This window comes from Heliangelus exortis, chromosome 1 (assembly GCF_036169615.1).
Source record: "Heliangelus exortis chromosome 1, bHelExo1.hap1, whole genome shotgun sequence".
NCBI lineage: Eukaryota > Metazoa > Chordata > Aves > Apodiformes > Trochilidae > Heliangelus > Heliangelus exortis.
The window spans coordinates 112,826,841-112,843,488 of NC_092422.1; the positions used below are offsets into that span (position 1 = coordinate 112,826,841).

Consider the following 16,648-nt stretch of genomic DNA (forward strand, 5'->3'; position numbering starts at 1 on the left):
CTGCTTCCTTTGCACATTTTTCTTTCTTTGAAGCCCATACTCCTTCCACACCCCAGCCAACCAATTTTGGTATGTGTGCCTCTCCCCCTAGTTACCTCAGCTCTGACCTTGTTTATGTCCCCCAGTTTCATGTGATAAGTCACCATACACTCAACAGCAGCTGCTGCAGAACACAACAATTTTCTACTGCTGGCATCAATCTGAGGTCCATTTAATCATCCCTAAATGCAGTGCTAAGCCTTCTGTCTATATTACAGATAGAAAAGTCTCCATAAGATGGTGCTGTAACTGGTGAAGAGCATATTTTGCCCTGAAACCTGGGACCCACTTGTTGAAAGATACTCCAGAAAGTTTCCAAATACAAAACCAGGTCAGTGTTAAAGAGAATGCAACAGGTTTCCCCCAGCTTACATTTCAAAAACCAATTGAGAACAACATCTCTTGTTGACAGAATGACACATTTTCCCTTTGTGTTCCATATGAGCTGCAGCAACGTCATATACAAATATGGCATCAGTATCAAGGTCCCTGTGCAGCCTTCCAAGGGAGCCAAGTGTTATCAGGAAGTCTTTCCTACTTCCCACATATTGCAAAAATATAATCAAATCAAAACAGCCCCCTCCAAACACACACACTAAACACCCTTCATCTTTTAATCTTTATCACAAAACAAACTGATACACGTGTTCTCAAGACTCTGGAAAGGTTGCATTGAAAGTCATTACAATACTTTTCCTAATCATCTACCCCCTGAGCACTGTGCACTTCTTTGACCTCAACATTCAGGTTGTCTTCTACTGACTGATGGTAAAATATTTATGCCTCCAATCACTTCTTGGCTGTCTTGACAAGTTTCTCAGGTCTTTAACCAAGACAAGTCTGTGTGCATATAATTGTGTAATTGAAATAGCATGGCTGTAAAGGTTTGTTCAGCAAATCAAATTATCTGATCCATGCAACAGCAACCAAATTTTCAAATTCAAGGCTGTAAAAAGTGCATCTGAGCCTCACCTCCTTCCAAAAGCAAATACTTTTGCAACAGTAGCAGCAAGTAATTAAACCACAGTTTGTTTTGTTTTATCTGGTCTGAGTGAGAAAAAAAAATTCAATCTACTTTTCTGTTTATTTTAAAGTCAACCTATCTCTGAACTACCAGTCTGAAGCCCAGTATCTTTTGTAATTTTTGCTAACAGACCTAAAATTATCTTTCATACTCCACTGTTGGCAGTTTTTCTGAAGTTCACAAGTCTGTAGAAGTTGTTACACTGTCTCCTTCTCACTCTCCATCCCCTGAGGCACTCTGAGTCTCTCTGCTTCACTCCTACACTTCCCCTACCACTCCTCCTCCTTATCAGCCCAAAGGTGCTGCACCAGCTCTCCACAGACTCTGTGCTGTGGGCAGCAAACGTGGCACATTTGCCAGCCTGAGAGAGCATTTTTACTGGTCTTGGCACTTCTGATTGATGCCTAAACAATTCTAATGATAACTGCTTTGGGTACCTATCTACCATTGTCAATGGGCTGAATTCAGATAAGAGCAAACAGCCATGCTTCTGAGTTAAGTATAAACTAGATTGGATGATGAAGTCTTGAGGATAACTGACATATCAAATGTCAGTTGGTTGCAAATAGGAATAAAGATAAAATACCTATGTACAATAAGGGATGTTTACATTATGGGACAAGTTGGACAAAGGAAGCACTTAAGAACTAAAAAGCAACTGAACCCCACAAGACATCAGAAAATAAAGGGGAACTGTAAATTTGATTATCAGTTGCTTTACTTCGAGCTTTAAAAGTGAAATGTTGGTTCTACTGATGCTTTTCCAGTAACTTCAAGACATTGAGAATTTCATGCATTTAATTCACCTGTAAAACAGGGATTAAAAAATCATGGACTGCATGAGATATTTTGGGTTTTCATTAACTCATGTCAGCAAAATATCCAGTGAAAGTCACTATGAAGCTTCAAGAAATTATTTTCAGTCTGTAGATATCTTGGTCGAGTTTTTTGTGGTAAGAAGAAAAACTTATCTTTTCCTCTGACATTTTTTGAGATGTAATTCTACATTTGCAAAAGCAGTACAGATACCTGAGCTTTACACTGTGCAAAGCAGAAAAAACGGCTTCCAAATTCTCCTAAGACTTTTCTAGATGAAACAACTTTGGACCATCTACTTCAACAGAACATGCAGATGGACTGAAAGACAAAACTCACAAGTCTGCTGCATACCACAGAGATCCTTCTCATTCAGAGCTTAGCACTGGTGAGAGCTTTCCCTTCCACCCTGTGCCCTCAGCTCCTCCTTGAAGGCAGAAGTGTTGCCATCTCTTCCCCACACAGTTGTGAACAGTTCTGTTCTGATAGAAGGAATCACTCATCATTTGTGTCATAACTGTTTTTTAAAAGCTCTTGATGTGTTCAGGACTAGCTGTACCAGTCAGTGTTCCTATACACGTTAAAAGACAGTTCCCAGCCCTGAAAAATTATATGAAGAGGCAGAAAGAACAAAAAATAGAAGCAGAACAGACCCCATCTTTTGGAGTGCTAAAGCAAGACAGGGGGACAGTAATTTCTCAGGGTCACAAAACAAAACAAAGCAAAACAAAACAAAACACCACAAAAAAAACCCACAACCACAATTCACAAGGATCAGAAGCTCAATGTCTAGCTCTTAGCTCATATTTTTTGAATCCCAGACCAGTTCCTCAGCTATTCTCTCTACCTGATTTAATGCTGCTTTAATTCCTGTGTGGCACTGTGATGATAAACCAGTCTGCAAAACTCAGGCCATATCAGGTCACCTAGGGGAATTTGAGAGCTGCCATGGGAACATGAGGAACTGCTGCTCACACATCTTCCACCCCAACCTTGTTCTAGTCCCTTTATCTAGGAAGTCAAGGGATGCAGAGACAGGGAAAGCTTCTTATTATAAGTATCCAAGATAAGTCCCAAGTGCACATCAGGTGCAGTGAAAGAAGCTGATTAAAATTCTGCTCAGGTGGCCCTGCAGTAGAACTAATAATGTCAGCCTAAACCAAACAGACCAGCAAGCAGCACCCCAAATTGTTCAGCAGGTTCTCAACATCTGAATGACTAATTTTATATCCAGTGTTTAAAATGCCCTTGTTTAATTAGTTGTGTTCACAGACAGTAATGCCACTGGTACTGAATGAAAACCATTACTGCAGCCATTCTCATGACTGTCAACAACTGGAGAGAGGGATTTAAAATAAATAATAAAGCCCATCATCATCAGAAATGCAAAACCAGGCTGTGTACTTCTTTTGTTATAGAAAGGAAGGTCTAGGGCATGGTGCTTGTTTTTACCCACTTTGAAGTCGTCAATACTGTAGCTCAAGCACAAAATAACTGCATATACACTCTGGCCACAGCATGCACTTCTTGCATTACTACAATGGCTTGGAAAGGACCTATAGAATCCATATAAACCCTTCTGCTATGTACAGTACAAGAATACCACCTGTGCCACTTAGAAAGCCAATAGAACCCTCTTAAAAAACTTGAAAAACTGATAGATCTCCTTCCAGGAGTGATCAATCTCTCAGATCAATCTCTTTTGTATACCAGTTTATCATCAAGAATACATAATATGCACTGTAATCTGCAGCTCCTGTTCTGTTTGGTTATTATTAGCTCTGCTACCAATTTATTAACCAAGCAGAGCTTGAATAAACAGCCCCCTGGGATAAGAGTTTGAAAGATCTGATCAACCTTTTCAGCCTGTTTATGCCAAGGAATCTAAAAAGAAAATTTAAAAATCACATGTAAGAATTGACTACTCGTAGGCAGCTGACTCAAAGACCTTTCAGGACAGCTACAGTCAACTTCAGGATACTCAAGATCCCAGCAAACTTCGGAAAAATGTGTGCTCTAATGGCCTACTTCTATATGTTTAGAACTTCCTTTACTGCATATTTTCAACAAGCACCTTTGTGTGCTGACTCTTGCTAACTCTCTTCTACAAGTGTGCTAGAAAAAGCCCTTGCAGCCTGTTCTACCCTACTTTGGTAGAGTCTGAACTACTCAGACTGGTAGTTCAGAGATAGGTTGACTTTAACTTTGCTTATTATTTCCCTAATAGTTCTTTTATTGGAGATATCATTTCTATTACTTCATAATTTGAAGTGTACGTAACAACACTACAAAACTACTATGTTCCAACCACAAGTCATCAACAACTCAAGTGAAGGACAAGGCTATCTATAGTCAACAAAAGCCTGAATCAGGAGAGTAAGCAAATGCTTTTAATCTATTAAAATCAAAGATTTTGAAAACATACAAGATCACTGTGACCAGGGTGCTATGAAATTGGAGGAGAAAAGATTGTTTAGCATAGTAACAGTGTAATTTTCGATCCCAGACAGTGACCTCAGCACTTCCCATGTCTTCTGAAAACACTGCTCCCTTTCTGCAAGGACTGAGGCTATACAGAATTTGGGGTTTGTTTGAATGGTTCTTTTCAGTGATCAACTTTTATACATTCAAAACCATCACATTCAATGTAAAAGAGTGATTTACCATCTGCTGTAACCAAACAGAACACAAGGGAAGCAAAGAAAACAACCACATAGACTGATTTTAACCCAGAAGCATCATGTTCTTGAAAAGACTCTTACCTTGTGCCTTTATGGATGGAATATATTACTGAATATATTCTCAGAAGCCTCAGCAGCTACAGCAGAACCATAATAAAATAATCCACAGGAGAAAGTGAGGGGGAAACACAAAACAAAACACAGAATAAAAAGAAAAGTAATCACCCAGAAGGCAGGCCTCCTGTGACAGCAGGAGGAGAATACAACTTAGGAATTTGGATGACCAGCTCTGTGTCTTATTGACAAAACTGTGTTTTCATAAGAAGGGAGAATACTTGGATTTCTGACAAGTGTTAAAACCTAGAAGAAACAAGCCCTAGAAAGAACTCTGCAGATTACCCTTGATCAGCCTACCCATGCACTATTACATGGTGTGTTTATCTAGCCTAGGCTGGCATCACATGATCAGCTGGTGTGTTAGAAACCATGAGAAATCACAAGAAACAGAAGTTTCCTCCTTAATCCACCTAAGATATGTAAGAAGACATACAACAGAGATTGTATTTTGAAATGTATTAGCTAGCATTATTTGAAAACTGACGCAGCAAATGCTAAAAGAACCTAGGCAAGCAAGCATTTTAAAACTTTGTGTGGTCATCTTTTAAATAAAATATGATGCATCTATAAGTGATACTAAATCTGTAAAACTGCTCTCTAAAACATGGCAACATACTCAAAGCTTGAAGTATGAAAGAGGAGGATGCAATACAAACAGGATATGGAAGCACTCATTTTGCAAAACAAGACATGCAGATGGACAGTTATAACCAAACTATGCGCAATCTGAAAAGAAAAAACATAACAAAAAAACACCTCAAGGATGAATAGACAGATTTATGTAACTCACAGTAGTTATAAGAATACTATGTTCATCACAGACACTTAAAATTCCATTTTTTTAGTAACACCAACCCACTACTTTGGGATACACTCAGTCTGGTTGCAATAGGAGCCTTTATGATCCCTAAGACATCTTTCAGGCTTCTTTCACACCCACCTATAGATACAATTAGTCTTTGTGATTGCAAATTAGACTAAACATCTTCATGTGTCTGCAGAGCTGGATGGTACAAAGTACTTAGCAAAAAAAATGGGTTTTCTTAAAAAGTAAGTATTTGTTAAGCAAGTGCAGGGAAAAAAAGGTATTGGAGCAACTGGAAACAAGATGCAAACGTACACCAAATTCAGCCCTTTGCCAGGGGTCCCCAGAACCTTCTCTCTGGAGGATAAAAGCAACAGACTCCTCCAGAATCATGTGGGCTTGGTATCAGACAATGCAGTATCTTTTATTATCTACTTTGTCAAATGACTGTAATTTGTGATGACTGAATCTAAGTCCAATTACCTCCCAACCAGGATTTATTTAGGCAGAAAATGTAGCACTGCTGACATGTTCATGTCTGGTAGCTCTGGAGCCTAAGACAAGGAGTGACAGATAAAAGTTTGAAAAAAACCCTGTAATCTAGCAAACGTGGTTCAATCACACTGGATTTAAAGCAGAGTTCCATCTTGAGGGCTCTGTCAGTATGTCAGATGGAGACTGCCAGTCACCACTAAGAACAGCAATTTTCAACACATACACACCTACCCATCAAGAATCAAAGTGAGCCTACAAACTCCAGTTCCACATGACACTGAGCTGCCATCATATGACAGCAACCTCCAGGCAATAACAAGCCACATTTAAAGCAAGCCACTTGCAAGCAAAGGGCTTCTCTACCACTACTAGTGATTTTTGTTCTAATCTTCCAACAAAGAGAAGACTTTGAGTCAGAGAGACTCAACAGGACTTCCTGTTGTTAGCAAAGGGTGGCTTGGGGAAGACAGTGTGCAGGAAACAGAGATCTAAGCAGCTCCCCTGTAACCAGATCATGCACACACACCACTACAAAGCACCTGATCAACGGGAAAGGGGCAGAAGAGGGAGGGTGCCAGGAGCTGGCAGACCTCTGCAATACCCATTCAGAAACTAGAGGAACAACAGAAGAACTTACTATTCATGCCTTGAGTCTCAGTTGCTCCCAGGGCTAAGCACAGCTTTGACAGGAAGAACAAATACAGCATTTACATATCAGTCTTATTTCTGGTGCAGCTACTGCAGACTCATCCATTTTAAACCAGGGAAAGCAACTTAGTCACAGGTGTGGCATCCATTAAGACACAGGATTTTCTCTGACAGCAAGCTCTCACACTTCTGGAGGTAATTTTCAAATATTCCCCAACATACTAGCAGCATACACACAGGTTATGGTTACAATAAAAAAAGCTCATGGTGACAATCACATTACAGCTGTGGGTAATCAGTGCACAGCTGTCTTAACACTTTCTTTCTAGAATCAGTCTTAATAAGCCTCCTGTCTGTGCACAGAGGAGGGACACAGAACAAAGTACAAGTCCTGAACACACCGAGACTTTGGGCTTTATGAGCCAGCAGTGTCAGCTCAGCAAAAGGGGGCTGCTCTGGAGGGAAGAATTCCCTCCACAGATACCTGCTAAGTCAAAAATCACTGTGTCTCCCAACTAAGAGGACTTAGCACTGTCTAGAACACAATTTCATTAGACCTGCAGAGTTTGATGTGGAAATTAGTAACTGAAAGGGCAGAGTCAGATGACTGACCCTAAATAACATCTAAGCAATTCAATCATGTCTATCCCATTGCAGGCTTAGACAGCCAGATACCCTAACTGATACTGATCGATCTGTTCACTACTCTAGCTGATTACAGTCTAGAGCTGAGTGGGAATTTTTATTATTATTACATGTCTCAGGCTATCTGAGCAGATAATCAATTACATGAAAATCTTCATCAAATAATTTGACTAATAAATCTTACTTCTGTTGAAACACATTATGTACTTCACTGTCAATTCTCTGTCCAAGGCTCAATAGACAGCAGGGAGAATCCACACTGAAACAGCTATGGAGGTATTACCAAAAAATGAATACTTGGGAGCTCAAAAATAGTCTTTATATCTTCCACTGAACTATTTATAATGTGATGTAATATAAAAATGTTGTGCTGCTAATGTAGTTCCAGGAATGAAGAGGAACATTTTTTGGTCTCACAGGTAGATATTTTTCAGTGATTCACAGGAAGTCTACACAAACAAAAATCTTATAGCAATGGTGCTCTCTGGTTCCCACCATTACCCCTGTTTAACTGATCTGATAATTGAGGCAGAAACCTATTGAGCTTTTTGTTCGAGGTCACACATTGAGGTCAGGAATGAAGCTAAAGCAGACTCCAGCTCTTTCAGTTCACCGCTTCATTTAAAACCATCTAATCTCCCTTTTAGCTCTTTGGAGTTGATGTAGAAGTGCAAAAGACTGTTAGCACACTGTTACCCTTAAAGATACAAATCCCCAATGTAAAACAAATGTAGGTTAGGACCTAAGTATAAGAAAACCCACTGGATGAAGAAATATTGCAGCACATTCTATCACTTCAATAATATCTCATAGCAGAAGGTACCTGAGTCACCTTTTGCATATTGACAATCCTAACTAAAAGCTCTTAAAATACTGAAAGTATCAGGACTTAGCCAGGGACATGTAGCTGATGTAGATTCCTGAAATCAGGTTATAACCAATCTTTTCATTCATGTATGAAGCAAGCTCAGGAGAAAGGTAAAAAATAAATGTGTGAAAACTGAAGCTTTTGTTCTACATGGAACAATGTCAAGTCAATGAAGAACAATTGGTTTGGTTTCTTCTTCCTGCCACACTTAAACCAAGCTGCTTTCTTTACAGTGCACACTGTGTTGCATTTACCTCTGTCCCTCCAAGCATTTTTATTTCTTTTCTTTACAATGAAGAAGGAAAATAGGTTCTTTTCTGTTGAACCTTGGTTGCAGTTAGCAACTCGTTATTTCTAAGTGATAGCACATATTAAAAATTCAAAAGGTTTGTGTTTTGTATTAATCTGATTTAATTAACTTTTTAGCTCCTCTTAGCATTCTAGAGCAGTTACATCTTTGCCATAAGTATGTTTTTTTTTCTTTTTATGTCAGAACTGCACCAGTAGAAATAGAGTGAAATAGCACTCAGTATAAAAACCCCATAATTTAACAACACGCATAAGAAGATAGTATATTTTTAAAGAAAGGGTGTAAACTATTCAGACATGTCATGTAAAATCAGTAAATTCAAAACAATTTCAGAAATCCCATTCCTATTTGAAATTTAAATATACAATTGAAAGTGCTCAGCTGCTCATAGGATCTTAGTATCTCAAACTTCCCAGCTTAGGGTGCATAGCAGAGGATGTGGCTGCATCCCTACTTGAAAAGTTCATCTTGTGTGTAATCCACAGATCACTTTTAAATAGTCCTTATTATAATATTGTAAAGAAACACTATTTTCAAGATGGGCATCAGAATGGCCTTGCTGGCCTTTTGTAGGGTTGCTACAACAGTAAGTAAAACATAAATACCCATTTACTGTAGCAGATGTGGAGAGAGCTCTCCATTTCTAAGCTCTACAAGTTAGTCACAGAGGCATTTCAGGATAGACAGAATGAGGCACATAGTGGTACCAACTCACATGAGTAGTCTAGGACCTACATGGCTGTGAGGAAATGCTAAGCCAGAGGCTGCAAATGGAAGAAAAAAACAGAACACTGCTGATCTGAAAGATTACAGAGAGACCATCACTGACACACAGAAAAACCCAGCTGCAGTCCAGGAGCTTACACCTAGAATAATTAAAGATGCTGAGTGTTCATCAAGAGTGCAATGACTTTGCTGGCCACTGACTAGAAAAATGACAGTATACAAAAAGCATGCAAGCAGTAGCGAGATCTGCAGAAAAGCATCTTCTAGTGGAAAATACTGTCTACCAGAGACAAATTTTCCACAGGCCTGCAACCTCTGATACTGAGTCCTTCAATCAGGTCACAGTAATTCTGTGTGAGTGAGCATGTCCAGCACAGCTCCTTATATGCAAGTATCTTAATTCTGCTGCTAGCTGTTCATTTACTATAACAAAAAGAGGGGATTTTTTAGTACTCTTCCCTACTACCACATGAGAGGTTTTAATAAAGTATTTATAAGCTGGTTTATAATGAAGGATATTTTTGGCAGAGAGTTTTACTGATCAGCAGTGCTAACAAAATACTACCCAGCTACAGAAAACATCATGAAATCCCATTTAATTTTGAGCATTGTAGACCTGCTATAAATTGCTAGCTTATTTAAGTATAATCCTTAAAAAGAAACAACTGTAACTCTTCATTCCTAAACATCAAGGGGCTTGGACAACACCACACCTATTTCCAAATGACATCTTGCTTTGATTTGGGAAAATCTCTATCACCTCTTTTCAGATGTCTTTTATTAATATGTGCCCCCCAACTGCCTCCTTGCAAAAGCAAGAACAGACTGGAAGGGCTTTAACATTCACTCTCAGTTTAGACACCTGACTTGCCACAAAGTAATTATTACATTTGCTATGTATCTAAGATATAATTAACAGCACGCTTGATTGGGATAGATTCATTATATAAGTCAAATTCCAACACCTTTACTCACTTGAGCACCTAGCTGTTCCTTAGCACTACTTGCCAAATAGAATACTATTTAACAAGAGCCAATGTGACCCAATTAGGTACATTTGTACTATATTTACTCTTCACCTGTATTCATAAACAGGCTGTACACACATCAGGATCTAGCATATATGGACAAACAAACAAGTAAGTTAAGGAGAAACCTTTTGATCTCTCAATAACACACTATTTGCATGACACTCAGATTTACTTTAACCACTAGAATTTAATTTCATGGAATATTCTTGTATCTAACCTTGTTAGATAGTGAAACTGCTGCTATGGTTTCTGCTACCCCTATTTAAAATAGGTATTGTATCCAAAAAGTTCAGTTGTGAGCATCTCTGACAATGTGGATTCGGAATGAGAAAAGACCACTGAGATGCTGGTTCCTTCTTCAAGGACAAGCTACAAACACTGTCTGAAGAGACAGATAAATTTCAGGCAAAGATCATTCCTGAGAGCAGCTGTAGTTGCTGCACATATGTCTTACATGCCTGATGAATCAATTGATTTACAATTCTTACAGAAAACAGTAGACAGACATATAACACTGCCACCTGTCTTCCAAACAGACGATTAGTTTAATTGCTATGAAGTCAGTGTCCAAAACTTACTGCCTGCTTCCACTAGAAGCAGTGAAGTACTCATTTTCACTTCACAAGTCACAAGTTTAACCATTAAAAAGGAAACACAAACAGTACAGATAGGCTGCTAGCAAGAGATATGAAACAGGAATTTAGTTCCCTCCCTTGCTGTTTTCTTGTGCTGCCCAGAGAAGCCATCAGTTTAACCATGCCTCAGTTCCTCATTTCATCAGCAGTTCCTTCAGACACACACGTGTTGTATGGCTATAACAGAACTTTTAAAGTGGCACAGCAAGGGAAAAACAGAGAAATTCCCCTTTTATAGGTACACTTGTCTCTTAACTTAAAGCAGCCCAGATGTTTGCAAGCATATTTTGATTTTAATGTATCAGGCATTAAATAGAAATGTGAAAAGGATATAATAGATTTAAATAAAACAACTCCATCTTTGAAGGTTTCAAAGAACAGAATCTTTAAACGTGGAATTTGAAACAAAAGTGAAACCCCATACTGTGTACATTACTACTGATATATCATCCTGCAGTTAAAAGTCAGATAAACTGGCTATGCTCTGCTCATAAGATGCTAACCCAGTAGATAAACATTTGAATGTTACCACAGAACCAGAAAAAAAAGTTTGGATATTGTCTTTAACTTATGTTTTCTGTAATGGAAACTCCAGGTCTGAAGAAAAATATATCCCGAGTAACTTGTTCTCCCCTACAAAAATTAATCTGTGTGATTTTTTTCCCACAGAAGCTGGTAAAATAAAAAAATCAAATCTTGAAAAAAAAATGTGGAAACCTTGACCCCATTGCTTCCATCTCGGTATTTTGCTTCATGGCTCTAGTATGGTACAGCAGTCTTCATTGTTTAATAAAAAACTGCAAAATTTTTGAGACAGCACTCACGCTTCTCTCTAAATTGCACACAGTATCACGCATATCCATTTAGTCACCTCAAGAAATGAAAAATAAAGGCTAGAAGCATTACCATTGCAAACAGCTACAAGAACTGTTACACCCTTTTTTGTTGCTTTCCTTCTAAAAAATTATCCTTTTACTTCATTTACTTCCTTTACTTCATCCAAGGAAAATGCAATACTACAGTGGACTAACGTTTGATTTGCACTGGCACGCACAAGCACTATTTTTCCAGGGCTCTTGAATCTTGTGTTATAATATTTATGAATCTTTAACAGAGATTTTTGCCTAGATAGCTCTCCCTTTCACTTCACACAAATATTACCACAGTATTTTATAATCTGGTTTAACTAAGATCAGAGGAGTTGCTGGAGCATTTGTAAACTGGCCCACTAAGACTAGCATTTGACTTCTATAATAAGGTAAGGCTTACATGTTTCCAAGCAACACAGCAGGTATGTGGCAGCCACACCACTTTTTGTATTTTAATTCTCATAGGCAGCACATAAACTTTTTCAGCATTCCTTGTCACTCAAGCAAGTACTTACAGGGTCAGAAGGACCACAGAAGTCTCTGAACACTTTTGGAGGCTCAGGCTGTATAATCTCCATCGCTATGCAAGGGCCTGAACACAACTCTGTAACCATATCCTGAAAGAGAAAAAAGACAGAAACAAACCTGATCTTCTTTGAAAATTAGCAAGGGTTGTATTCCGCCCTAAAACCAGACACAAATTTGCAGGACAGGAACAATTAAGAAATATTTGTGCATTCAGGAAAGCAAAGATATGGAACAAAGACATGGCACAAACATCACAACAAAAGAAACCTCTTCCAGTTTGCCACTTGATTTAGAAGGTGGAGACTGAGGTAAATTGTTGGAGACATGGACAGTAGGATAGAGTGTATCCTCATCAAGTTTGCTCATGATACCAAGCTGTGTGGTGTGTTGACACCTTTGAGGGAGGGTAGACCATCCAGAAGCACCTGGACAGGTTGGAGAGGTGGGCCCATGCCAACCTAATGAAGTTCAATATGACCAAGTGCAAGGTCCTGCACCTGGGTAGGAGCAACCCCAGCACAAACACAGGCTGGGGGCAGTATGGAGAGAGAGAAACCCTGAGGAAAAAGACTTGGGGGTGGTAGTAGATGAGAAGCTCAACTAGAGCTGCCAGTGTGCTCTCACAGCCCAGAAGGCCAACAGCATCCTGGGCTGCATCTGGAACACTGCTCTGGAGCTCCCAGCACAGGAAAGACACAGACCTGTTGGAGAGGGCCCAGAGAAGGGCCACAAAGATGATCAAAGGACTGGAGCACTTCTGCTAAGAAGACAGGGTGAGAGAGTTGGGGCTGTGGAACCTGGAGAAGAGAAGGCTCTGGGGAGACCTTATAGCAGCTTTCCAGTGCCTGAAGGGGCTACAGGAAAGCTGGGCAGGGGCTTTTCACCAGAGAGAGTAGTGATAAGACATGCGGTAGTGGTTTTAAACTGAAAGAGGGTAGATTTAGGTTAGATATTAGAAAAAAATGCTTCTCCATGACAGTGGCAAGATACTGGAATAGGTTGCCTAGGGAGGTTGCTGATTCCCACTCCCTGGAAGTGTTTAAGTCCAGGCTGGATGAGGCCTTGTGCAACCTGATCTAATGGAATGTGTCCCTGCCCATGCACAAGGTATGGATCTTGATGATCTTTAAGATCCCTTCCAACCCAAACCATTTTATGATTTTATTAAATTGGATATCCAGCTTCAAAAGAATAGCATGCAATAGTATCCAAAAGATTCTTTTTTGGGTTTATCTTTAATGATCTGGACTTGGATTTCACAGAAATATCCCATAACTTGTCAAATTAGGCTGAATCAAGGAAGCACACTTTGCTGGGTATAAACAAAACAAAACAAAAAATTAAAATCACACTATGCTGTCTCTGGAACTGGCTGAACAATGTACTTTGCAGTGCTCCCTACTAGGGACCACAGTACAAAGCCTGTATTTTTTTCAAATAATACACCTGTTTGCTGGCTTTGAATCATTAAAATATCTCTTGGGCTTTTGGTTCTGTTTTTTCCTCCAATATTACTACAGAAAATTAAACACACAAGCCAAAAAAAAAAACCAGAAATGAGGGGGGCCTGTGACATAGACTGCTAGAGAAAGGGTCCTTGATCTGGCAATGTTCTTGTGTTGTACTGTTACGAGGATCTCAGTTACACTGAAATCATCTCTTTTCCTGGAGCATCCTGGAGAGTAAAGAGACATGGTGAGTTCTGAGTGGGTGATCAAGATGCATCTTAGTTTTCAAAAGCTTAAATTAACTGTGGTCATTAGTGCAAATCTGGAGTTCATTAATTAGAGGTCTAGGTTTCACAAGCAGACAGAACCTACCTATTATGATGTTCTAGTCTGACTTCCTTAAAACTCACTCTTGTATCTGCATACTTGTCTAGAAATTTGGTCAGACATTTTAAATAAATCAGGACAACTAAAAAAAACAAAACTAATGAGAAAAGGGGAAAGGAGAAACATTCACAGGAAATAAGGTAGGACAGGGAAGGACAAGCAATCACACCCACCAGCCATTGGCAGGTCAAGAATGAGCCATGGCAAAGAACAAGAGCTTTACATGCTCTACAACATGAACAAATATTTTAATCCCCCGAATTTTCGTATCACCAACAGATACTCTGCTAAGAACAGGTCAAAGGGCAATACATTTTACCCTATGAAGAGACAGTAAATTGTCACTACTCTGTACAATTTCATGGAATTCTGTTATCTAAATAACTGTTAATAGGAATCAACTGAAGTCCTCCCTGCAAACTGGGTTTTTTTGCTCCCCCCTTTTCTATTACTCTCTATCAGCACTGACATCCCACCAGCAACAGCAAAAAATATGAGCAAATTTACTCCCAATTCCTTCATTACAACACAAAGCTGAGGAGTTAAGACCAGCTGCCATCAATCACTGCAGAGAGAAAGGTGGTACTGTGTGAGACAAGCTTGATCTCCCTCACAGAGCCCCAGCAATTTCAGAGTTGTATTTAAATAACAGACACTGTCTGGTGAGACTCCCAGTTACAACTGTATCACATTTTCTTTAGCAAATAGTTTATTCATTACATTACATGGCTGTGGTCAGCAAAAAACATTCCTGGAATTTGATTAAGCTCAAGAATTTTTAATTAACAAAGTAGATTCTGGACTAATGCAAAATAATCTTCCTCCTTTTCCCCCATTTTCTTTTTCCAGTTACAGCACGAAACACAAAGCAAAACAGCAAAAAAACCTAATCAACAATTGCAAAATCCCATGAAGGAGATACCAACAAAGCTAAAATTTTGGCAATTTTTCAGCTTTCTCTTTTCACAAAGAAGTGCTTTATATGCAATATCAAACCTTTACTTGACTGACACAGGGTAATCAGAAGAAACAAGAGTACAGTTTTTAAAAATAATTTCTGGATGCCAAGTATTTCTTCTGATGAGTTATTTTTGAATGACAAATAAAATTCAGACCAAAACAGATGGTTCTGAGTCACAGATATAGGAGGTCATATTCTTTCTTCTATATCCTATTTCACAACATACTTCTTCCTATTTGGAAGTGCTGACAATTTCTATTGCTGTTCCCATATTTGCTTTATCTGTGTTCTTTTACCAACATCATTAGCTTTCCCACATTTTCCTGTTTCACAGATATCCTGCGTGCATGGAGATACTAATTAATTTTTTTTTAATTTCATGTAATTTCAATTGAGTGCACCAGCACATATGGCTTGCAGGACACAGCCCTAGATTCTCACTTTTCAAATCCCAACTAAAATGACTCTTCTTTATTGACTTACACTGTGTAAATGTCACCTTCCTTTCTGAGTAACTCTCCAATTAAATCATATAACTAAAATTAGTAACTTAAGGGGGTCAGAAATTGTACAAAAGAGCTGCAGAAGATGGTAGAGAATTTCCAGTTTGGTTCTAAGTAGAGACTTCTGCAGTACTCCAAGATTCTTTGGGCCCTGAAATACTGGTCAGATAGCATAATATTTTAATTCTGCCACATATTTACAAATCTCCCTGTGCAATTTTCCTTTGGTTCTTGTAAAAAATGGTGTTATCAGAGAGGACTTTAAGAGTGTTCCCCAGTCTGAGAGTGATCTAACAGTACTCCTAACCTACTAAGAGACAAATCTGCAGACTCTGTGAGTCTAAACAGTTATAAAGAGGGGAAAAAAAGAAAATAAAAATGTCATTACCAGAGTAGAATTAGTAGCAATCTAGAGTAATACTAGTAACTGCACAGAAAACTTTTAATAATTTAAAATTTAAGGATAATTTGCAAAGTGCATAGCATGGCACTGATGCTAAACTCATGACTATTTGTAAAATGAAGTAAAGTTCTCTGGCAGAAGGTGATACAGAAATGCAAGCTCTTCTTTTATTACCATTGTTCTACCTCTGGTCAGGATGTTTTAGTTATTATAATAATATAGAGTCTTAGACACCCACTGGGATTACAGCATATCTTAAACTTCTTAAATTTTTGAAGATCCACTACAGTCAGATCAATAAACAAGAATAGCTCAAAATGTCATCAGGAACTCATTCAAATACAGCATCCCCATTGTAAACAAACATAAATATATATTCTAGACCAAGCCACTACTGCCATATCAAATCAAGCAAAGATACAGATGTGATACATTCTCATAGCTCTATCACAATAAAATAATTCGAGTGTTTGGTTTTTTTCCATTCTGCTGCATTTTACAAAATACTTGGCTGTACAACTTCCTCAAAAAAGTTTCATAGGTAGCGTAATTCTCAAGATGAGTTAATCTATTTAAGAACAAGCTAGAACTGGTCAGTAAAAGGTTCCTAAAACAAATCCTATCAAATCCCAAGAGAGGAAAGATGTGACCACTTCCTTGTTTAACCATATTTTATTTTAAAACAGATTCTGAAGCCAGACTGTTCTCA

The 16,648-nt window shown here is 38.6% G+C and overlaps 1 protein-coding gene across 3 annotated transcripts in view; it reads right to left on the reverse strand.

The window, feature by feature from the left end:
- The window catches only part of NME7 (NME/NM23 family member 7), an 88,635-nt gene that overhangs the window by 24,327 nt on the left and 47,660 nt on the right, over positions 1–16,648 (reverse strand). For all 3 annotated transcript variants that reach the window (XM_071759056.1, XM_071759068.1, XM_071759063.1), the window contains exon 10: positions 12,225–12,326. In XM_071759056.1, coding sequence (XP_071615157.1) covers positions 12,225–12,326 — 102 coding nt within the window. The remainder of the gene's footprint in view (positions 1–12,224; positions 12,327–16,648) is intronic.